Raw genomic sequence first — 25937 nt, 5'->3', positions numbered from 1 at the left:
TCATAATGTATGTTCAACTGTGTAGGTCAAAGGTCAAGGTCAAATACTTAGGTTTTGGTATAGAACCCCATGTCCTATGGGAAAGATCCTGTCCGCTCCATATCTTGAGAACCATTATGATTTCAAAGTTTATACTTCACATGTATATTAACCAACACAAGAGTTGTGTCATAATGTTTGTTCAAATTTGTAGGTCAACGGTCAAGGTCAAAAATTTAGATTTTATTATGGAACCCCATGACCTATGGGAAAGATCCTGTCCGCTCCATACCTTGAGAACCATTAGGATAAGTTTGTACTTGACATGTTTATTAAGCAACAATTTTGTAGGTCAAAGGTCAAGGTAAAACACTTACAGTTGGGAATCCCATGTCCTATGGTAAAGATTGTGTCTGTTATTGACAGCGGGCCCACAGTGATGGCTCCCAATGGCCATCTCACTGATATCTAGTTATTTTCAGCTTTTTTCAGGACAAGTTATTTATTATTCAAAATCCTCCTGGCCCTCAACATGGTTGTCCCCTTAAATAGTGTTTGAAGGTAGAATTTGCTAGATATTTTAATTTTTCTAATTTTGCCTTTTATAAAGAACTTCTAATATGAAGCCTACATACTTTTAAGCATTTTATCAAATTACTTTGAACTCATTTTCAACTTAGTAAAAAAGCTTGAAAAGTTGTATCCCTGTGTTTAAAAGTAATAAAAACTTTTTAAATGCATTTTTAGCTCACCTAGCCTAAAAGGCCATGTGAGCTTATGCCATCACTTGGCGTCGTCTGTCATCCGTTGTCCGTCGTCGTAAACTATTTCAAAGATCTTGGATCTTCTCTGAATCGCATTTATCCATACTCATAGTTGACTAAAGACTATATTATCATACAAAAATCACGTTTCTATACATAGAAGTCCATACATAAAGTATACCTGAGTTTGATTGCATTTTTTTTTTTTTTTTTTTTGCCAGATAAACATTTACCATTACTTTACACAAAACAAAGCTTAAGTACTAAAATTCTGTTAGACTGATATATTTTCCATTTATACTGAGTAAGGTAAGAATGGACAGTATATTGTTAACTCTTCTGCTTTTTAGCTCACTTGACTAAAAGCCAGTGTGAGCTTTTGCCATCATTTAGATTAGAAAAAAAATAGTATTCTCTATAACCACTGAGCCAAATGTTTTGAAACTTTAAAGTGATGATCTTTTTCATATCCTTTGCAAAATTTCCTAATTTCAATTCTGTAAAAAAAAAACAATTGGTCACAAGGGCTAAAAGTAGAACATTGAGGTAAAATTAAGTTTTTTGCTTATAGCTCAATAAAACTGAATCGGATATAGTAAATCTGGCCTAGGTAAAAATGATTGGAAATTGAAGATCGGTCTACTTTGAAATTTTCCGAAAAATCGTATACTAAATGTTTGAGTTATTGTCCCTTTTAAAAATTTAAATTTTGACAAATGTTTGAAGTGTTTTTCTATTATCTGGAAAACCATAGAAGATAGATGAAAGCTATGAAATGCAAAAATGACCAGAAGGATACAATCTATCAACCCACTATCTTTCCTACAAATCAGACAACCCATTTAAGAGTTATTGCTCTTGAAATCACATTATTTGAGGCTTTTGGCTTTTATGTCCAAATCTATGGAAGATACATGAAATGTATGATCAACACAAAATTATCTGAAGGAAAAATTTATTTCCCTGCTTTATAATAGAACAATCTGTCAACCCCTTCAGGAGTTGTGCCTCTTGAAATGACATTTTCGTTTAGGTTTTTGGCTTTTATCGCCAAATCCATAGCAGATGAAAGATTGGATATTAAAAAAAAAAAATGATAAGTTGGACAAAATTTTTCTACCTGCCAAATTGGAATTTAACAGTGAATGGCCCTGAACAGCCCTGAAAATAATGTTCAGTTTATCTTAAAAGGTGACATAAGAGCAAATTTACTTCGGATTACCCCCCAGTAGATGTAAAACCTATATCCCATATGTAGTAATGTCACATCATAAGCAGGTAAAAAATCTCTTAATAGTGTCAGTTAGTATTTATCTGAACTAAGTATCTGCACCTTTTGTCAGTATGAATAAGATGGACTAGTTTTACTCTGTTTGTTTTGGTATGAGATTAAAATTTGATAAAGCTAAATTCATGGTATGCCAGATTGCTTGTACTAAATCTACAATTTCTTTCCTGATGGTGTAATGTCCTCTAGCGTAATTATTGGCGGCATCTTCTTTTCCTGTAACCAGTTGCTCTGGGTGGAAAAGTTGACGGTAGGTACCAGTACGAACTGTGCAATGTTCATAATTTAACTTTTCAAACTGTTGTATTATCTATATTGTTTCAGACCAATTTACCAGGAACATCTGCACAGAAACTGCCAAAACCAGATATAGTTAAACTAGGTATCGGTTGGCAGCATTATTCCTATAACACTTCATCTTATCACCAAGTAAAAAGCTCCCGAAATAAGCAGATTCCATCACATGATATCAACCTGGCATATAATAAAGACTACGAAGAAACTCTTCAATGTTTGCAAGACATTTTTTTCAAAAATGGCAGAAACTTTAAAGGCAGAATTAGTGAAATGGAGTTGAGGATTGGTAATAGTGCGGGGAGAGAAATCAGTAGGGATGGGTTCACTGCAAAACAATATTTTGAAAGTTGTCAGACACAAAAGAAACGAATCTACTTATTGACAAAAATCAAGGTAAAAAATATATAATTGTCCATCTTTTTAACAGGAATACAACATTGAATTATCACTTAACCATAATCAACGAGTGTTCAGTTTTATAGCAGTATTTGTAATTTTAATTTGCTGCAGAATATTGTCATAGACACATTTCAGAAAATTTATGACAATGTGATTACTACACTAGTTATTGTAAATACAAAATTTAATTATTATGAGCTCACTTCTTGATTCCAAAAACATCTATTTGTAGCTCACCTGAATAAAGATCAGGGTGAGCTGTTGCATGATCATTTGCTTTCAGATTCTGTCCGTTGTAAACTTTACTTTAAAGGTCTTCTTTTCTGAAACCACTTAAGAGATTGCTTTCAAACTCAATACACATCATCTTTAGGTTGGTGTATACTAATTTTTGTAAATTGATTACCACCAACTGTCATCTGACCTTGACCTGATTTCATGGTTCAGTGGTTAAAGTTAATTTTTTGTGTTTTGGTTATTTTTTTCAAATACTGTATGCAATATGTCAACTATTTGTAGTGTAATAATATTTTACAATGTACATGTCAGTCTGGCATATTTTATGTGACCTTGACCTCATTTTATTGTTCATTGCTCAATGTTAAGTTTTTTTTTTTGTGTCTGTTTTTTTAATACTATAGGCAATAGGTCAACTATATTTGGTGTATGGAATGATTGTAAGGTTTATATGTGTGTCTGGCAATTATCATCTCACCATGACTTCATTTCATGGTTCCTTGGTCAATCTTAAATTTTTCTGGTTATGTTAGTTTCTAAGATACTAAATGCAAAAGGTTAATTATATTTATAGCATGTAAAGTGTTGTAAGGTGCACATGTCTGCCTTGCAGGGTTCATCTGACCTTGGCCTCATTTTCATGGTTTATTGATCAAAGATAAGTTTTCCTGGTAAAGTTAAAATTGTTTCTTGGATGTGAAAAAGTTCAACTATATTTCAAGCATATTTGGTGTATGGACTATGATTGTAGGGTGTATATGTATTTCAAATTTGGTTTATCTGACCTTGACCTCAATTTCTTGGATCATATTTAGTTAATGTGATAGTATATATTTAGGACTATCAACATAATATCAATTAGTAGCTATAGTAAAGAAGGCAAGACATTTCAGCGTGTGCACTCTTTCCCAAATTTTCGAAATGATTTTGGGAATATCATGACATCTGGTAGAGTAAGAGCCATAATTTTCATTGCAAATTGTTAAACTAATCATGATTTACAAAGTGATTTAAATGTCAGATTTCTTTTTATTTAAGAAATCTTATTAGGGACTGACTTGATATCTAAATATTTCAAGGCTTGTCACTACTTTTGAGATACACAAAATATATTGCATTGATCATAACATTCTAAACATCCTATCCATGAACATATCCATAAATTTATCAATGAAATGTATGCTCAGATATTCCAGTTACAAAATGATGTTAAACTTGTCAAGAAAATTACATAACTTGTGCAGTTATGCTTAAATATTGATGAATCAGCTGCATTTTTCTCAATCTAAATAATTGAACTAGTGGTATTGAAAAAAAAATCATTTAATCAATAGGCATTTGTATACTTTATGCAAGCAATGTTTGCTGTAAATAAGATGAATATAACTTCCTATTTGTCAAAAAATAACTAGTGTGGCCAAAAGTATTCATCATTTTCAATTTTCACTATCTTTTTCATATATAAAACCATGTTTTTAAAAAAATCTGTTTCAAAGTAATTTCTGCACAGCAATAAACACATTCAATTCATTTCAAGAAATTTATAACAAACATATAGAAGAAAGTTAATGCATATTGTTATCTACTTTTTATCAAGTATCTTCCCTGAAACCATGGAAAACAATATGAAACCAAATTAATCCACAATCACTCCTGCTATACTGGATTTTCCTATCTGAGAGAAGATGTGCTGCATGATTATCCTAAATATGTGTAAAACTCTCAATTTTTATGACTGTAAACTAAGCTATAAGTATACAGATATAACAAATGAATCATGATCATGACAATAAGAGTGAAAAGGCTATGTTTCTTTCATAAAACAAGTAACCACTGAATTACATTTTTTTTATAAGTTACAGGAAATTAAATTTTTTGGTAAACAAATAATTTGTTGAGAGAAAAATCAAGAATATTTGTTTTCAAACATTTTTTTTTTTTTGAAATGTTTATAAAGGAGCGACTTATTTGTGTATCTTTCACTTTTCCCATAGGCTCAGCACATAACAAGTCTAGATTTTTCTATTACTTCTGATTCTGAGGAATCATTGCCAGATCTTGGTTCCCAGTTTACAGAAAACCTACTTTCATCTACCCTGCCTACAGTAACATGTTCCACTCCTTCGAATTCTGCACCACAGTTCACAGCACATGTAACCTCACCTGCAACATCCACACCTATTTCTCAGACAAGCTCTAATATTCTTGTTCATGCAGGTACACCAACAGTAAGTATTTGTTACAATCACAAGAATAAATTCAATGTTTGTATGTTCTGCATCATTGCATGTTGCTTGGTGTTTTTATAGGCCTGTCTTAGACGGAACATATTATGGTATACCGTTGTTCATCATTTAATTTCATATTATGTGTTTTGGATTAATGGGACTTTATCGGACTATAGCTCAAATTCCTTTTAACCTTATATTTCCTCACATTATAATAACACAACATTAGGAATTACAGAAGAAAGCTCCCTTTTGATTTAGAAAAAGCAATTGCCGTGTTGTTTCAGAGTAATTAGAATTTTTAACAATTTGAATTCAGGCAATTTTCCCCATTTTTCACACTTTCTGTAGTGTTTCTAAATTTCCTGATTTCCTTGAAACTTTACATTACTGTTGGGATTGATATAATGAAGCTCCCTTTTGATTTTTTATTATTTATTTGTTGTTCTGGAGTTACAGGACTTAAACAATGTGAATTAAAGGAAATTATTAATGCTGTCTTTTCCAATTTCTATATGCGCAATACAGGTGTATCATGCACTGTAGGCACAGCTGTTTATTTTATTTACCTTATCATATGTAGTTATACACAAAAATAACATGTGTTTCTGTATTATGTTTTGGTAATAGAAGATACATTTTGGTTGAATGCATTAGAAATGAACAGATAAGGGGAAATAACTCTGTAATTTCAACTTATTTGCTGTCCTTCTAACCAATTTTATAACTTATTTAATTATTATTACCAGACACTTCCAAACAAAAGACTTAACATTTCTAACTCAGGAGGTTATTTACTATAAAATAGTATACTTTTTTTTCATCATGTTTCAATTTTTGAATTATTTGCCTGATTCTTCATAGACTGGCACTTCACATCATTTTTAATCTTATTTTAACAGGTAACCATGCAACTACCTAATACGGCGAGAAAATGTATCATATGTGCTGATCGGGAAATTGATGCCGTCATACAGCCATGTTTCCACAGCCTGTGTCTGGTATGTGGACTACAGATGCAAGAACATGGCAGGAAATGCCCAATATGCAGAGGCAACATTGAAAATGTCCGCTCAATATTTTATTGTTAAATTCTAGATATTGGACACAAAACAATGTTTTTGAGAAACAATAATATGTAGTTTAAAGAGACCGGTCAAATTTCTCAAGGCATGGGACCGGTGCAAATTAGCATGGGACATGGACTTTTTAAAAGCAAAATTTCAATGGGACCAAGATTTTTTTCATCTAAGATCTGCATGGGACATTGACTTTTCTTTTATTAAATCAAATTAAAAAAAGTTCTGACTGTAAACTATGTATAATCGACTGCACAGCCACAAGGTTAAGGATAGTTCCACATATTTCTTTGCAAGGAAATGATAATCATGAAAACTCTCCCAATAAAATTCCTGTCTGGTTGAATTTTCAGTTTGCACAAAATTCAGATAGTAATTTTTTTTTAATTTTATAACTTTTTCAAATCAGTTTGGAATTCCATTTAACTTGACAGCTATAATCCCAATTATATACTGTCAAAGTAATTTGGTATTTGGTTTATTGCTGTCAAATCTATTATCATGTTTTAAGAAATAGTAAAAAAAACTTCAATTTTCAGTTCGGATTAAATACAGATGGTCACCTTTAAAAATATCCACAACTTTGTCAAATCAACTTTAATTGTCATAAAACTTGCCTTTTTTCTATATTATATACTGTTCTTACAAATTACAAAGTTATTTGGAATTTGGTTTATTGCTGTCAAACCTATAATGTTTTAAGAAATAGGTAAAAAAAAGCTATAATTTTCAGTTTGGATTAAATACAGATGGTCACCTTTAAAAATTTCCATAACTATTTCAAATCAACACTGATCGTCTTAAAACTTGATACTGTTCTTACAAATTACAAAGTTATTTGCTTACATACTGTCAAATCTACAATATTGTAATAAATAGTTAAAAAAGCAAAAATATTAACTTCAAGTACCAACTAAATATAGATGTCACCTTTAAATATTTTTATAACTTTTTTAAATCAACTTTGATTTTCAACAAGCTTTACAGTTATTTTTTTTTATATGCTGTTCTTACAATTTACAAAGTTATTTAATATTTGGTTAACTTAATTACTGTCAAACCTATAATGCTTTAATAAATAGTTAAAAAAGCTAAAAAAAAGTACTGACTAAACACAAATGGTCACCTTTAAAAAATTCCATAACTTTGTCAAATTAAATTTGACTTTCATAAAATTTGATTGTTATCTTAATTATATACTGTTCTTACAAATTATAAAGTTATTTAGTATTTGGTTAATTACTGTCAAAACTATAAGGCTTTAATAAATAGCTAAAAAAGCTTAAATTTTCATTACAGACTAAATACAGATGGTCACCTTTAAAAAATCAATAACTTTGTCAAATCAACTTTGATTTTCATTAAACTTGAAAGTTATCTTTATCATATACTGTTCTTACAAGTAACAAAGTTATTTAATATTTGTTTAATTACTGTCAAACCTATAATGTTTTAATAAATAGTTAAAAATCTAAAACAAAATTAGTATGGACTAAATACAGATGGTCACCTGTAAAAAAATCCATAACTTTGTCAAATCAACTTTGATTTTCATAAACTTGATTATTATCTTAATTATATACTGTTCTTACAAATAACAAAGTTATTTAGTATTTTGTCAAATACTGTCAAACCTATAAGGTTTTAATAAATGGTTAAGAAAAGCAACAATTTTCAATACAGACTAAATACAGATGGTCACCTTAAAGAATTTCTATAACTTTTTCAAATAAAACTTGACATCAATGTTTTAATTGATAGATTAAAAAAAAGCTACAGTTTTCAGTTCAGACTTTATAATTCAGATTGTTACCTTTAAAAATTTCTATAACTTTTTAAAATTAACTTGGAGTTTCATTAATCCTTACAAAATATGAAGTTACTTAACCTGTTAAACATGGCTGTCTTAAACAATTTTGCAACACATTTTAACAGCACTGTCATCACATCACATGTCAGTTTTATTTGAATGATGTATGCTGTCTGGAGCAAAAGACATCTTTGATATACTTTATGAATTAACATGGGACACCAAGTTTTTTTGTTGCAAAAAAGAATGGGACATCAACATTTTTTCCTCTGTATAACCATGGGACTTCAACTTTTATTATAGCTCATTTTAATTTTGCACCAGTCCCATGCCTTGAGAAATTTTTACCAGTCCATAACTTCAAATTTGATTGTCATATTTTTCCTCATACCAAATACAAAGGCCTTTGTATTCATTTTAAACAAAACACCTTTAAACTTATTTTGTTGATTTTAAAAGGCTTCTTATTTGTATATGATTAATTTCTAGGTAATTTATCTAGTATAACATATCAGGAGATATTCTTTATTAATATCTTAGTCTCCCAAACAAAGTTTGATGACTTATTGTTTTTGCCCATAAAATGTTAGACTAATATGTCTAGGGGAGCTTCGTTTGTGTATTGGGGTCTATTTAGGGGTATTTCGAAGGGCCAAAAGATGGGTCCTTGTCTGTCAGGTATTTTAGCTCTCCTGGCCCAAAGGGCCATGTGAGCTTATGCCATCACTTGGCGTCAGTCGTCGTCCGTCGTGGTCCATCGTTGTCTGTGGTCGTCAGTTGTAAACTATTTCAAAGATCTTCTCCTCTGAAACTACTGGGCCAAATACTTCCAACTTTAATTGAATGTTCCTTGGAGTATCTAGTTAATTAATTGTATCTGAAGTTTTGATCCATGAACAAACATGGCCGCCATGGCTAAAAATAGAACATAGGGGTCAAATGCAGTTTTTGGCTTATATCTCAAAAACTTAAGCATTTAGAGCAAATTAGTCATGGGTATAAATGTTCAATAGGTCCAGATCTATCAGCCCTGAAATTTTCAGAATAATCAAACAACCCATTGTTGGGTTGCTGCCACTTTTAATAATTGGTCATTTTAATGAAATTTTGCAGTTTTTGGTCATTATCTTGAATATTATTGAAGATAAAGATAAACTGTAACAGCAAAAATGTTCAGCAAAGTAAAATCTACAAAAAAGTAATTTGACCAAAATTGTCAATTGACCCCTTAAGGAGTTGTTGCCCTTTAAAGACAATTTTACACAATTTGTTCATCTTATTTGTGAACATTTTAAAATCATCTTCTCTGAAACTACTGGGCCAAATGCTTCCAAACTTTAAATGAATGTTCCTTAGAGTATCTAGTTTATAAATTATATCCGAAATTTTGATCTTTCTACAAACATGGCCGCTATGGCTAAAAATAAAACATAGGGGTCAAATGCAGTTTTTTGCTTAAAATTGAAGAAAATATGAAAGATACAAACTGTTATGTGGCAATTTTAAGCACTCATTGATATATATTGAAATTCAAAAATAATCATTGATGAAAGATTTAAGCCAAAATTTACAGGTGAGCGATACAGGCTCTTGAGAGCCTCTTGTTATTAGTTGTTTCAAGAATATTAATGATATTTAACTAATTCATTTGCACAACATATTCACTGACCGTTTATTTTGACATGTCACTTTCATGTAAATTTCATTTTTCATCAGATTCATTATATATGTACCTCTTCGATTTTGGACTTTTTTCACATAACTTTTTAAACTAATACATTATATTTTGCATAATTATTAGATAGCATAATGCTATTTACCAATATTAAACCATCCTTATCTATATTTCACACATGGTTATGTTTCAAATATTAGTTTGAACTTGTAAGACCCAATAAAATGTCTGAACAGTTATCAAAAATTTATTTAAAGCTGTGTATCATAACAACCACACATTTTGGTTTAATGAATGTTTTGTTCCTGATGAGCATAAGACAATTAGATTGACAGTTGGTATATATAAAATTAAAATCTAAAACAATTGTACACTAGGTTTTGATATCTACCAATATTCATGTCAAGTTTCTATTTGTAAGTTAATGTTATTGCTCCTCAAGCAGTCTCTGAATGAAAAAATGTTTTAAAATGTTTAGGGGATCATTTCTGGTTTCTTTTTTAAATTAGAAGTTTATTCATGTATTGAAAGACATTTTTGCAATATTTTATATTGTTCTCTGTTAATGCTTTGACTTTTTTGAGTTTTTAAAAGAAAAACTCCCCTTAGTGCAAGGAGAAATTGTCATTTATTTTATTGTTTTGAGACCACGATAATAAAGATATTATTTGTGTAATTTTATTTAATATGTATGTATTTCTTTCACTTGACAGGGTATTAATACTGAATTAAACTAAAGTCCCCATTCAGTTGATAGTACAATGGTTTATGTCTCGCCTACAATACATAGGACTGTTTTACTGACGATGGTGGTATAACTGTTGCATCTAATTTTATTGCTAAGGTCCATATCTCGTGAAGTATGAGGCATGGTCTTTAATATTTGGTATACAGATGCTCCACTAGTTCACATCAGTCTGACATGTGTCATTAATCCTTGACCTTTTTTCATAAAAAGAAGATGTGGTATGAGTGCCATTGAGACAATTCACCATCCAAGTAACAATGTATTAAAAGACCGACCATCTTACTTTAAGGGGGGGACAGGGGTATGGTATTTTCTTTATAAAAGATTCTGAGAAAATATTGAAAATATTGTGGTTAAGCAAGTGACAAACAGTAAATTCTGAGATCCTTATTTTCCCCAAAATAGGTGGGAAACTCGAGTTATTTGCAAAAATCTCAAACAATTGCATATAAAGGAAAATTGAGGAGACCTTTCTTTTTAAGCTTTACAATCTTTATTTGGGCCCGGTTCTATGATAACCCTTGTAGGAGTTATTAATCCGTAAACGTCAACTTTCAGGAAGTGATAAATATTTACTACAACTAGAGAACACTTATTTAGATGACTAAAACATAACGTCTCTATATATTACTTTATTAAGAGGTTATTATTTGACCATGATGTAGAAGGTTAAGGTTACACAAAGGTCATTTAAAGATGTCACACATCGCCTTATAGTCATGCAGCCGCACATTAAGAAGAAAGAAAAGAAGTTAGCTGTATCCTTCAACTTTACTTTCCGCTATATAGATGATGTTCTCTCACTAAATAATTCAAAATTTGGTGACTATGTTGGACGCATCTATCCCATTGAACTTGAGATAAAGGATACAACAGATACAGTAAAGTCTGCCTCATATCTTGACTTACATCTAGAAATTAACAATGAGGGTCGGTTGAAAACAAAACTTTACGATAAAAGAGATGATTTCAGCTTTCCAATTGTGAACTTTCCATTTCTATGTAGCAACATTCCAGCAGCACCTGCGTACGGAGTATATATCTCCCAGTTGATACGCTAGTCCAGGGCTGGTGTTTCCTATCATGATTTTCTTGATAGAGGGTTGCTGCTAACAAGGAAACTATTAAATCAAGGGTTCCAAGTGGTGAAGTTGAGGTCATCTCTTCGTAAGTTTTACGGACGCCATCACGAGATGGTTGACCGTTATGGAATAGGCACTGGCTACGGTTACCTCCAGGGAGTATACTTTGAACATACATGTATATACTACGAATAAAGTGTATTTTCTATCTGATATCATTTCCACGGCGGTTACAGAGTTAATTAAATAGACAGGGTCTGTGAAATGTATCAATGACCGCCGTAGATCGATTAGTAAACTGAGAATTGAAAGTAAAAAGCAAATACACTTTATATTTATAGTAATATGAATGTTCATAATACACAGATATGCGCTAAAATTATTCATGTGATAGAATGCCCGCGAAGTCGCGGGTGTGTTCTAGTATTTCATTATAATACGTTAATTTGATCAGCAAACAGCAATCTCGTGTTTTTATAGCTGACAGGCTATGCGGTATGGGCTTGCTCATGGTTGAAGGCCGTACGGTGACCTATCGTTGTTAATGTCTGTGTCATTTGGTCTCTTGTGAAGAGTTGTCTCATTGGAAATTACACCAAAATCTTCTTTTTTTATAATTATTCTGAAATTAACCTTCATTTCAAAATGAAATGTAACATTCATGATGTCATGACCTTCCACATGAATGTATATGTAGGCTATTGGCTTCCACAATAAAGTGCACAGATAAATAAAAGAAAGAACCTGATAGAAATTGTACTTTCATGATCCGAGCAAAAAAAATGTAATAAGAAGTATTGAATGCTTTTTTTAGTAGTTCTATAGAGTTGTAAAAGCGTTGACCGTGCGCACATTTTTATAGAAGGAAGCGTGCTTCATACAAAATATACGCATTTTACAATCCAATGCATTTACAAATAGAAGCATTCAATCGTTAAGTATATTTATGGAAAGAGCATCGTCCATAGATTTCCAATAGTTATACACGTGTATAATAGTTACGCTGAAAGGTGCCCACAGGTCACCTCTGAAAAAGTGCTATTTGCGTAGTAATATTAAGGTTCTAAAAATAGAATTCTGCCGTAAGGTGACCAGAGGTAACCGATGTCAATATCGGTGTATTAGCAAGGGCAATGTAAAAAATAATCGGTGTTTGGAGATAACAGATAACCAGTCAATGTCTGTATATCCCTTTAAACGATAACCATTTTATCATACGAGAAAGGTATAACCAAATGATGTTTCAAAGTATTGATTACAAAGCGTCAACTAACACATACAGACTATGGTTACCTCTGGCCACCTTACACAGCTATATATTTATTTTCTTTAATTTCATCATATAAACAGCAAATTATTTTAAAACAACCATGTAACTTAACAATAAAGGGGGGACTGGCAACATCTGGGCATCTGACACAGAAACAGACGATATATTGTTATGTCTGGTCTTATATCAAAACATCTTATCAAAATCTGGTTAAGTGATACATATATAAAATAAGATAAACCCTGGTTACTCAATACAGATATATACTTAGGTTACCTGTGGTCACCTTACACAGATATAAACTTGGGTTTCCTTTTGTCACCTTGGGAAGCTACCATTTGATTTTCAGGGCGGTGGGGCCGTGGGGTGGGTTTGGGTGTGCTAGGATGAAACATTTTGTCCTGCATTTGTTTAGTTGCTATCTTCTTTTCTTCTTGTCCTGCCTTTTTTATTTAAACTATAATGGTCCTGCCTTTTTAATAAGTTAAACCTTTTTTACTTAGTTGCTCATCCTGCCTTTTTTTAACTCAAAAATCATGTCCCGACTTTTTTCAAATTTCATCCGAACCTACCGCCACCTAAAAATCTATTGGTCTCTCACTGAAACAGAAATAGACTGGGGGTTGTCTTTGGTCACCTTACACAGTTTTAGATATAGACTTGTGGTGTATCCGGCCACATTACCCAGATATAGACATTAGTTTCCATGTGGTAACCTTTCATGTATATCGACTTGGTTGACCTCTGGTCACCTAACACATATATAGACGGGTTACATCTGGTAACCTTACACTGGGTGTGTTTGGATATAAACCTGAGGCGGCCTATGGTTACCCATAGGTACCTATGGTTTGATATTTTGTGTATAAAATATCAAACCATAGGTACCTATGGGTAACCATAGGCCGCCTCAGGCGTATATCCAAACACACCCACTGATATAGAATGGGGTTGCCTATGATCACCTTACACAGATCTAGATATAGACACATATATACACTAGGGTTACCTCTGGTCACCGTTTATGGATATAAACTGGGGTTACCTCTGGTCACCTAACATATATATATAGACTGGGTACCTCTGGTCACCTTACACAGATTAGACTATATTTACACCTAACTCAAGTATAGACTTGGATTAACTCTGGTCACCTTACACAGATCTAGATATAGAATCAGATATATACAAGGGTTACCTCTGATCACCTTTAACATATATATACTTAGTTAGCCCTGGTCACCTTACATGTATATCGACTATGGTTACATCAGGTAACCTTACACAAGTATAGACTTGGGTTACCTCTGGTCACCGAACACAAGTATAGACTTTGGTCACCTCTGGTCACCTTACACAGATCTAGTTAAAGAATCAGATATATACTAGGTTAACCTCTGGTCACGGTTCATAGAAATAGACTGTGGTAACCTCTGGTCACCTTACACATATATAGACTTGGTTACCTCTGGTCAACATACACATATAAAGACCTGGTTACCTCTTGTCACCTAACACGTATCTAGATAAAGACACAAGTATAGACTTGGATTCAATCTGGTCACATTACACCGATATAGACCTTGATTACTTGTGGTCTCCTTATTTGTATATAGATTTGGGTGACCAATGGTCATCTAACATATATATAGAAGGATTACTTCTGGTCACCTTACACTTATTTAGACTTGGGATCACACATCGTTATCAATATAATGTAATTTCATGCGACTGTCATACAAGTGGGAGGTTAAGCAAGCTATAAAACCAGGTTTAGTTCACACCATTTTCTACATAAGAAAATGCCTGTACCAATTCAGGAATATGACAGGTGGTATCCATTCATTTAATGTGTTTTAGCTTATTATTTTGCTATTTGATTAGGGACTTTCCGATTTGAATTTTACTCTTAATTACACCTTATGTAAGAATCCCTGGGTATTGATTGTTTTTTTGACAATTGAAAAGTCTATGGTTTTGCAGGGGAAAACCCAAAAATTATTTTGAGCAAAAACAAAATAGGAGGTGCTCAATAGCATTACATCATGAAGAACCTGAGAAAGTTTTATCAAATAATATTAAGTGGTTCAGGAGAAGTTGCGGATACAACATTGGTACCCTCATTTTTAGGCAATGGCAAAGTCCATGTTTTTTAAATAGAAATCCCAAAAATTATATTGAACTAAAACGAAATAAGAAAAAGAGTGGCAAAAGATACCAAAGGGACGTTGAATCTCATAATTAATTAAAAAAAAAACAACTGACAAAGCCATGGTTAAAAAAGAAGCAGACAGACAAACAGACAAACAACACTTAACACAACATAGAAAAATAAAGATTGAGACACACGAACCCCACCAAAAACTGGGGGTGATCTCAGGTGCTCCGGAAGGATAAGCAGATCCAATAAGAGGTGCACAATGGTTCAAGTCTACGAAGTCTCATTCATGTCTTTTTTAACCATTTCATTGTCTTCTCTTCTCTTGGTATACAGTTTCAGCGTCATTTGATATTGAAGATTACGTCAACATTAATATATTACCTTTACAATAGCTTCACTGAGGAGTTACATTTCAGCGGAGGAAATGTATTTATATGTATCTTTGTGAATCTTTGGGATCACGACAGATCAACCAATCAGCTGAATTTCAAGTATTGGAATTGTGTATTTTTAACGCTGTTTTTGCATACTTAATAGGATAAAAATGTAATGCTGTTAGTATATATAAAACAGGCAATAACTCTCGTTACTTCTGGGAAAATTGCCGGGATTTTGCAACCTAAATGGGTAATTTAAAATTAATATTTTTGTTTCGTCGAACTTTTACCTTACGTTCATGGTTCATATGCCAATGTTGGATTTCTTTGAATTGGTCTGTTTTTCAGATACTTTAGGATAGTCAAACTATGTATGGCGTATTTAATAATTGTAGGGTGTACCAATCTGTCCGGCATGTGTCATTTTACCTTGACATCATTTCATGGTTCATTTTTTTCTATGAGGTTTGTTTCTGAGAAAATTTTAGCAATATGCTAACGGAATTCGATGTTAGGAATGATTGTAAAGCCTACATGTCTGTGTGAAAGGGTTTAGTTCGACTTTAATGCATTACATTTATCACTTACATGTTAATTTAAAGTAATGCTTGAAGAAAAAAATCTTTTTTGTATTATCAACATAAATTAAAATGAGAATATTAGAACAGGCGAGAAATATAAGTGTGTCCGCTCTTGTTGCTTTTCGGTCAATTCCTGCAAATTGATATATATATATATATATATATATATATATATATATAATGTCTAAAAATAGCAACAATCAACATTCAATCTAATTAAGCGTGGATCAGTTTGTGAAAATAAACTGATACAGTTACTGAATTAAAATTATATAAATGTCTAAGAATATAACTAAAACACACTAATTGATACATTAAAAAGTTCTATTAGATGTTAAATAGAAATACGCAATATTTCGCTAAACAAATTAGCTTCATCAGGCGTGTGCATCTCTCAAGGTGAAATCGGATGCATGACAGAAAAATATTTTTGTAGCTTAATCTATACAAGATTTGAGGGATGGGTGTAACATATTAATTCGGTCATAAAATATGTTTGTAGCTACAACTACATGAAGTTGGAATAAAAGTTTAACACATTTATAGATGTTCGATTAATTGTATGAATTTTTATAAATTAATTTGTATGATTTCAAGATAACTATGGTTTTGATTTGCTTTGAAATCTTTTTTCGTCTCTCTCATTGAGTCCATCAGGTTCAAGAGTTCGTAACTGGTGCATCCAAAATCTCTCTCTTTTTTGTCTTCCTTGTGTATCCCAATTTTGATTTTTCTCAATGATTTGAAATGTGATGTTTTCAAAATCATGTCCTGCTCTTAAAAGGTGTCTTGTAATTGGGCAGTTCCTTTCTTTTGTATAAAATGACCGATGGTTATTTAGTCGGATGTTAAATGGGGTTTCTGTTTCACCAACATATTGTAATTTGCAAGTTCCACACGTTAGAACATAAATGCAATTTTGCGTTTTGCAATTTGATGTTATAAATATGTTGTAATTTTTCTTTGTGACTGTGCTGATGAACTGGGTTTCTATATTGGCGACTTTGCAGCACTTACAATTGCCCCTTCCGCATTGTTTATAACCTCCGATTGTTGATATCTCCCGTTTAGATACTTTGGATGATACTAGAATATCTTTGAGGTTTTTTGGTCTGCGGTAAGCCATAACGGGAGGTGATGGAAAAATCTCGCTTAAGGAAGGATCATTTTCAATAAGACGCCAGTGTTTGTGGACAATTGATGAAATATTTGTCAGATGAGGATGAAAGCTAACAACAAACGGGATTTTATTTGTCTGGGCCGTCTTTAATATATAGCTATTAAAACCAGGTTAGCGATTCAGGCTCCTATGAGTAAAGTTAGATTACCGGAAATCGTTAAAGTGTGACCTTATCTTGGCCTCAATTTCACAGCCCAATAACAGAGATTCATCGAATGAGCGATTTAGACACCTAGTATATTGTTTAATTATATAACAATTTGTACATTATGGAATGTATTCGGCTGTCGTCATCACGGTCTGTGGCATAACGATAACTGTTTTGTTATATATTTATATGTCTTTTTTAAATTGATTGCTGTTTTACTTACAGCGGCAAATAACAAATAATTTTCATAACGATAATATAAGTTTACTTAATTCTTCACTATTGAAAACAGAAATGTGGGTTGGTTAACAATTTTCCAAAATAAACTGATTTCTGATAGAATAATAAAAGTCGATACCCATGAATTCATATATATCTCGAACATTTTCACACGTTGATGAGAAATAAACTAAAATCAATAATCAAAAACCTAGCAAAACACAGCTTTCATAAACACTTTTTTTTTCAAAATAGTAAAGGTTTATGATTCGTATCTCAAGGGAGAACAGAAGTAAGCATACAAAATAGTGTTTTTGCTTCCTGTGGTGTGTCCACGACGTTGAAATCATCCAGATTCACATTTGTAATTTGCTGGATGAATTGACAGAACTCTTCTGAACAGCCTCTGGGCAGCATTGGTTTGGTGTAGAGCCTAGTAATGTCATCAAAGATACTTTCGTCACATGGTATGTCATAGGAATAGTCGACAGCGTCATAAAGTAGTGGCTGGTTGTACATAACATCCGGGACGCCATAGTTTCGATCAATTTGACGTTGTGACCGAATTCTATGACTATTCCACATATTTTTGAAAATATCTAAATGTTGTTGTATAACTGGCAGGAAACAAAAACGTACACACTCTAGATGAACTGGATTTGTGTTATTGAGCTCTCCGTTATCTATCATGTCTTTAAACATATTTCTCCAGAATGTGGTGAAGTAAGGACACAGAAAACTCCACAGCATCTCAATCCTTTGATTCCCAGTTGATCGCCCCTCAGAAAAACTTCTGTACCCTGACATGTTATCATTGTGAACTGCACGTAACGCTATTTGTATCGACCTTATAATAACGTTCTCCGTACCAGCATCTGACCGAACCAATCGTGGAACACGCTTGGATTGTCTAAGGAATTCTACAAAATTAAGCGCAACATTACGTGGGTTTTTATTCGTATGACTTGCAGTTAGCCAAATGATTTTTCGAGAAAAGCCATCGATTGCTCCATGCACTGATATTCTAAAGGGTTTGAGTTTATCATATCCATCTATGTGAATACAAAAATTTGGTCCTAGATTACAATATCTTCTTCGCACAAGTCGACGTCGAGATTTTGCAACTACACCATCATAATGTATAGCTTTCAGTGCAATTCTCACCGTTTCCTGAGTAGCATTGATGCCACAGCAAGAATTAAGTATTTTCCACATTGCTCTATATCCAATATTAGAGTATCCTTGTTTGTGCAGTTGAATTATCTTTTGAACGATATTAATCAATGGACTCTCTGCACCATATCTTCTCAGTCGAAGTCTTTTCATCATTCTGTAGACTGTCTTAACACTAACAAATTTATTATGAACGAAAAGTAAAAATCCAGCTATTTCTTTAGCCGTATATGAAGAAGTAAAATAATAAGCAACTAACTCATCCGTTGAAGCAGTGTCACCTGGGTAACGCAAAGGATTTACAGTGTCAGCCATTTTATAATATGTTCTGAAAAAAAAGTAAACGGTTATATACTTCAAAAGCAAAATCGTAACTAAAACATGCTTATAATGAGGCAAGCATGTTGGAGGTCACAGATTGAGAATAAAGCCAGTTTTAAGTTCAACTTTTCATTCTATTTAAATTAGGGGTTCATATTGTATTGTACATTTCATGATGACTTTTTGTTGACGCAACTTCACGTACTTAAATACTTTCGTTATGACCTTGTTAATTTATCAGTTCCTTCTACATTACTATTTTCTGAATATGTTGCAGATCTCGCAAATTCACAACTTTTTTTGCAGAAAACAAAATATGAGCCAACGAACATGGAAGTTACCTTTTTGGTTTATTTACAAATTCAGCAAACATATCTACATACATCTTACAAACATATAGAAAAAATCCCTGAAGTTTAATACTACCAGTAAATGCAGTTGTAACTAATAAAGGAGAAACAATATCTTGAAAATCTGAATTTTAGATTATCATTCCCAATCCTACTCTGAGCAGCACTTTCATAATTTATTTCACGCTTTCAAAAATTGCCGTGAATTCTTTCAAACAATGCATTTTTGTTAATAAAATTAAAAAATAAGAGATTTTTCTCCAAATTTGATGCAACACATTTAAGATATATGCACTATACACATATATATCTTTATCGTAGTGACCACAGATAAATACCCATATAAAAATATTTTCAAATAATTTGAACTTCGACAATTAAAAAAAAATATAAATGCAAAAAATGATATTTGATTCATATCATATGATTTTAGTATTTTGGTAAACATAAAAATATTGTTTGAACCATTCAAGTATCTGTATTTGCAGTTTGAGGACAAAACGACCAGCACTAAATGCTAGGATTTGAAGTAAGAACATAGGGTTGATACGTTTTAAAAGATAAACTTGTATCAACTGGTGCAAGAAGATATGTGTCTAAAAACGTCATAAAAAACATATTTTTCTACTTGAACCGAGTAGTGGCGTAGTTTTACTTATTTGTTGTCAAAATATGTCTATACACTGTACATATATAAACTTAAAGTTCATACCCTATATATGCGACAATATATAACTTAAAATACAGTCAGCTTCAATTGTCTTTCAATTGAAAGCTGTTGATTTACATACTGAACAGCTTGATCTATGTCAAACTGTGAAAAGAATGAAACATGTAAAAATCTAAGTTGCTCACATGATGATACAATCAAACAAATATCAGTAAACATAAAATAAATTTGGCATGCATCAAAAATGACAAGAAATTTGAAATTTCGAGACAAATCTGCAATGGTTGCAGCAGTAACCTTAGTGAATGAAATATAAAGGTGTCTCAGTTGTGAAGCATGTGACAATATTACTACTTGGTTATCATTTATTGATGTCCCACTTATATCAAGGGTGGTTAAATTTCGCAAGGACATTACAAATGCAAGATTGTTTAGCGGTGTTTCTGCTACATACAATTCTTGAATAGTAGGAGTAAGCTTTAGCATCAATTTGGTAAGTCTGTGTGACCCAAAAGTAATATTTTGGTTACTTAGATTGAGACATACAAGCTGATTATTTTTCACGATCATTTCCATCATTGCAATGTCTATAGTATAGGAATCGTCAAATTCTACAATAGTCCACAAGCTTTGCATTTTTCGCACAACATCCTTTAGACCTCTGCATATTTTACAGACTGTATAAAGTAACTCCGACACAGGAATATAAGTAAGTACCATTATCACTAATTCTTCAGGAAGGTCTAATAGACTAGCTGAAAATATTAAACAAGTGAATTATTGCAAACACCTATATTTTATAAATGTCATACTTATTTTTTCAAGAATCTAATATACTTTTATTCTATATGTACGAGTGCTCAGGTGAAGACCGAAGAGCGTTGTTTTGTTATATTTGCCATTTTATAAATTAAAACAAAATTAAAATGTATCAATAGCTTCAAAAGTTATAGATATATTTTGACATTTTAACTGAGTTTACAAATGGAAAATATAACATAATAAAACCTCCAATGATGTTGACTTGAGTCTTTTTGTCGCTGTTTTTAAAAGAAGTGGAAGCTAGATATCTGCACTGAAATATATATCAAGCCACTCAGTGACTCACATAAAGTTTCAAGACACTTTATATTAAAAAACTCCAATGATTGGAGACCATGGTTCAAAGGTAAATTACTCAGAAATGAGTATGCAACATTCACCAATTTTAGATATTGATAAATTAATTATGTATATTTTTCATGTTAATTAATTTTACTAATATTCCACGTTTGATATGGAAACAAGGTATGGGATACCCATAATTGCCACGTTTATTGCAAGCCGTTCACGTCAAAACTCAGTATGTTTAAACCATTTTTCGAAAAATTTACACACTGAGAATTAGAAAATAAAACACTGAGATGAAATAAACTGAAAAACACATCCTGAGAATTGAAAATTACACAATGAGATTTGTGCGCACTTTTTCTGCGCACAGATCTAATTTGCATATCTAATCTGTATCTATTACAATCTTAAACAACTAGGAGACAGAACTCGCTTTTAATTTGTAGCCTGAGTTCATGGCTCAAATTGTTATTTCGATTAAGTTTATGTCATCAGCAGTCCAAGGTCTGTTTAAGTTACGATTAGTAAAGATGTGAAGAATTTCCCTAAATCTCCTGTATCTTTAATTGACATTATTAGGAAACTCGAGAGTTCTAATGCATCTGTATGTATTTAAAACTTTAAAAACAGGTTTAATCCACAATTTTTTACATTATAAAATGCCTGTACCAAGTCAGGAATATGACAGTTGCTCTCCATTCGTTTGATGTGTTTGAGCCATCCCCTTGTTTTTGCCATGTGATAATAAGGACTTTCTCTTTAGAATTGTCCTTGGAATTCGGATTTTTTGTTATTTTACTTTTTAAAACTTGCACACAACATGTACATAAATCTCATTGTGTAATTTTTGAAGTCTCAGTGTGTAATTTTCAAAGCTCACTGTGTGTTATTTATATTTTTGTAATCTCAGTGCGTCTTTTTGATATCTCAATGTGTATGTTTTTATTCTTAGTGTGTGTTTTCAGGTTTTTTAATCTGTGGTTTTTTTTAATTCTCAGTGTGTTAATTTTTCGAAAAATGTTTTAAACATAGTTTTGACGAGAACTGCTTGCCATATACGATGATATAACGTTACCACATCTCTGTTCATACACATATTATACTTACAGTAATTGCAAGGGATCTCTAAGCTGACCTGTAAAATACAAGAACAGATCAAAAGATTTAATCACATTATAAAGTGCCATAGTTTGTCAGCTTGGCGTGTGACATCAAATTTCCCTCATTTTTTAAACTAGCTTATAATACAGACATTACAGCAATCGGACTTGAGTATGTACAGGTTCAAACAAAATCTTTTGTTAGCAACCTTGCTAGCTGAAGCGTAAAGTCGTTATTAGCTTTAAAGGTTTACCTTTATTACCCTTATTTTGAAGTAGTTTAGTCCAAAAGACGATAAATTGATTAGTCCACTCTCAAATTAGGGTAGTAAAGGTAAACCTAAGAACGATGTTACGCTTCAGCTAGCAAGAAAGGTAATCAAAGTTTTTGATTGAACGTACATAGTCAAATCCGATGGCTGTAATGTTCAACATGATTAGACAGTCATTTATTTATTCCTGGTATGGCGGACTAAAACAGCTTATTTTTAATACGAAGTTAACAATACGTCATGTCAGTATTTATTGTAAAAAAAAGATGGAAAATAAGGATAGATCATAGAGGGAAATTTTTGTTTACTAAATTTGAGAATGGAAATTGGGAATGTGCTAAAGAGACAACAACCTGACTAAAGAACAGAAAACAGTTGACAAAATTTGTCGTCTTTGTACTGTTTATTGCACACACAAAAACATTGCGGTAGGGGCTTTGCCCATTGTTAAAGGCCGTACGGTGACCTATAATAGTTGTTAATTTCTGTGTCATTTGGTCTCTTGTGAAGAGTTGTCTCATTGGCAATTACACCACATCTTCTTTTTTATATTAACCGAACAATTATAATTAATCTGCCTCGTCATTTTTTCAGTACTGCACGAGATTTTTTTTCTCGCTGAACACTTCGAAGTAACAAGAGTCACAAGAACAGTCATTGGAACTTTATATAGGGGGAGGGGGTCTATATAGTTCAAATGAACTCGTAGTGACTCAGTATTAAAACATCAAAGGATCTTATTTTGCCGCAACTGTGAATTAAAAAAATCAGAACTCGACTGGCTCTCTCCAACGTAAATTTCGTGACACCCTATGTTAATTTATAGTTAAACCTGATTATTTCATGAGGCGACCATTTTACTTTCACAGCTGGAGAAAAAGGGTTGTGTTTTTTTTTGCATCAAAAACAAAATTCCCCTAACGTGTGTATACTACGGCAGACACGTGGAAAAGCCTTTTTATAGAAGTTTTTTTACAACAATAACTTAATGATTGATTGATTGATTGTTGTTTGTTTAACGCCACATGAGCACAACAAGGCTATATCGCGGCGAGATATCATTTAATAAATTGTTTCTTATCTTACCTCCATTTGCTTGAAATAAAATGCTCAAATGTGATGGCGACCTGATCCTTCCAAAGTCAAAATGAAAATGAACAGGTTAAAATCGTGCCACATTTATCTCGATTTAGCTGTAAACTTTTCCGTTGCTCGCCTTAATTTAAAACAATGTGTTGCTTTATAAAACAATATATCGAAGAAAAAAAGGCAATTTATTATTATTGCATGATATTTTTATTGACTTATGAATTAATCTTAAAATGTTTTCTCGTTTTGATAATTTGTCGCGTTATTTAAAACGATTTATTTTTATGGCGATAAAAAACAAATCGGCTAAATGCCTTGTTAGGCATTTTGTCGAAAAAAATAAATCGCAGTAATAAGAAAAAAAAGGCAAATTATTATTATTGCATGATATTTTTATTGACTTATAAATTAATCGTAATTTTTTTTCTCGTTTTGATAATATGTCGCGTTATTTAAAACGATTTATTTTTAAGGCGATAAAAAACAAATCGGCTTAATGCCTTGTTAGGCATTTTGTCGAAAAAAATAAATCGCAGTAATGAGAAATAAAGCAGTTTCCCGCTAAAAGTTATATCGCCTTCATGGATTATAAGTATTAAAACGAGGGTAATATACGCTTCCGTAATAACGATATATTTTTTATCGAGATCTCGATATATTAAACCGAGATAACGATTTAATAATCCGAGATCTCGATATAACAGTTTCGTTTTCTCGAGATAACGATATATTAAAGTTTTGTTTTCTCGAGATAACGATATAATAATCCGAGATCTCGATATAACAGTTTCGTTTTCTCGAGATAACGATATATTTTTTATCGAGATCTCGATATAACAATTTCGTTTTATCGAGATAACGATATATTTTTTATCGAGATCTCGGTAAAACGGTAATGTTTTATCGTGATCTCGAATTAAAAAAAATATTTTCTAATGTTTTGTGTGTCCCCTTACGGCTTCCGTAGCTACGGTAGTCTGCAAACAGTCTAATTTCGGATGTTACGTTTTCTGATATGTCGTTGATATGGACTAGAAAAAGGATTGGACTAAGAACCGTTCCCTGAGGTACTCCTGATAGGACTGATGATGTTTCCGATTAAACCCCATTCACTACCACACACTGTGATCTAGTAGATAGAAAGGCGTCAATCCAATTCAGGATGTTTTTGGGCACGCCATATTTGTAAAGTTTACTTGTCAATGGCAGTTGCCCAGTCATGTATAACGTTAATAAGTTGGGTTTCACAGCTGTGTCTTCTTCTGAATGCATGTTGCCGGCTATTTAGGATGTTGTGTTTTTCAAACTGCTGCATTAGGTTTGTGCAAATGACGTGTTCTAGTAATTTGCAAGAAATACATGTTAGGGAAACTGGTCTGTAATTTCTTGGGATGGTTCTGTCGTTCTTTTTGAATAGTGAGCATATGTTCGCACTTTTCCATTCATATGGGATGGTTCCTATGTTGAGGGATTGTTGGGAAAAGTGAACCATAACCTCTGATATGTTAGGTGCCCGTCAATTCTTTAAGTACTCTTGGGTCTATACCATAAGGGCCCATCGCTTTTGATGCATTATTATTTTTTAGTATCTTCTCTACTCCTTTGGTTGTTACTATGATGTTCCTCATTTTATCTGCAGGAGGAGTTTGGTATGGGATATATTCATATTCTGTTTCAGTATAAACGCTTGTAAGCTGGGTATTCAATGCCTCAGCTTTTTGTTGGTCTGTTTCAGCGGTCTTATTATCTTTAGTTTTAAGTGTTGGTATTCCCTGTTTGTCTGCTTTCAGGTTGTTGATATATTTCCAAAAGGGTTTAGAGTCTTGTTTGATATCGCCTATTAAGTTGTTAACATAGTTGTTGTGGGCCAATTCAATTTCTTTGTTAATTTTGCGTCTTAATTCTTGCCAGTTTTGTTTTATTCTCATGCTGTTGTTTCTTTTATAGTTGGCTTGTGTTTTGTTCTTTTGTTTATCATCAGTCTTGATGCGAAAAGCTACTACTCTATCTAGCAACTGAGAAGTGCTATAATGTTTATATATAAGCAGCACATAAACAATAACAAGAAAGGCTGTTAAGTGAACTTTTAGACGGCAGCATTTTCAATAGTTTAAGTGATCAGACTGTTGAAGAAAACAGAAACTACATGAGACAATTCAGAAACTGCACTTCCGTTAGACCAGTACATCCTACCCTTACTATGAAATCACATTCCCTCAGATTCACTCCCTATCAAAATTCCCCTCACTAGCATATACCCTCACCCTCTCCATCATTTTATTTTTCTTCATCCCTTTCTCGGGAATGCAATACGATATTATAAGATGTAC

General features: G+C 32.4%; 3 protein-coding genes across 4 annotated transcripts in view; 2 read left to right on the top strand and 1 right to left on the bottom strand.

Annotated features, from left to right (window-relative positions):
- Positions 1-25937, top strand: part of LOC139500700 (transcription initiation factor TFIID subunit 10-like) — a 78037-nt gene that overhangs the window by 22041 nt on the left and 30059 nt on the right. The window lies entirely within an intron of this gene.
- LOC139499963 (E3 ubiquitin-protein ligase NEURL1B-like) lies at positions 2522-10437 on the top strand. The gene is made up of 3 exons (XM_071288627.1): positions 2522-2721; positions 4959-5192; positions 6095-10437. Exons 1-3 carry the CDS (start codon positions 2599-2601, stop codon positions 6281-6283), a joined length of 546 nt encoding a protein of 181 aa, XP_071144728.1. The 5' UTR covers positions 2522-2598; the 3' UTR covers positions 6284-10437.
- LOC139500882 (uncharacterized) lies at positions 17512-22485 on the bottom strand. 2 transcript variants are annotated; one of them, XM_071289772.1, is made up of 3 exons: positions 22254-22485; positions 20754-20791; positions 17512-19023 (listed from the first exon to the last, which is right to left on the bottom strand). In XM_071289772.1, exon 3 carries the CDS (start codon positions 19008-19010, stop codon positions 17799-17801), a length of 1212 nt encoding a protein of 403 aa, XP_071145873.1. In that variant the 5' UTR covers positions 19011-19023; positions 20754-20791; positions 22254-22485; the 3' UTR covers positions 17512-17798. The 2 variants fall into 2 exon arrangements, with proteins under 2 accessions (XP_071145873.1, XP_071145874.1); XM_071289773.1 differs by lacking the exons at positions 20754-20791; positions 22254-22485 and adding an exon at positions 20583-20744.

This window comes from Mytilus edulis, chromosome 13, assembly GCF_963676685.1.
Source record: "Mytilus edulis chromosome 13, xbMytEdul2.2, whole genome shotgun sequence".
Lineage (NCBI taxonomy): Eukaryota > Metazoa > Mollusca > Bivalvia > Mytilida > Mytilidae > Mytilus > Mytilus edulis.
This window is presented reverse-complemented; position numbering and strand designations above follow the sequence as displayed.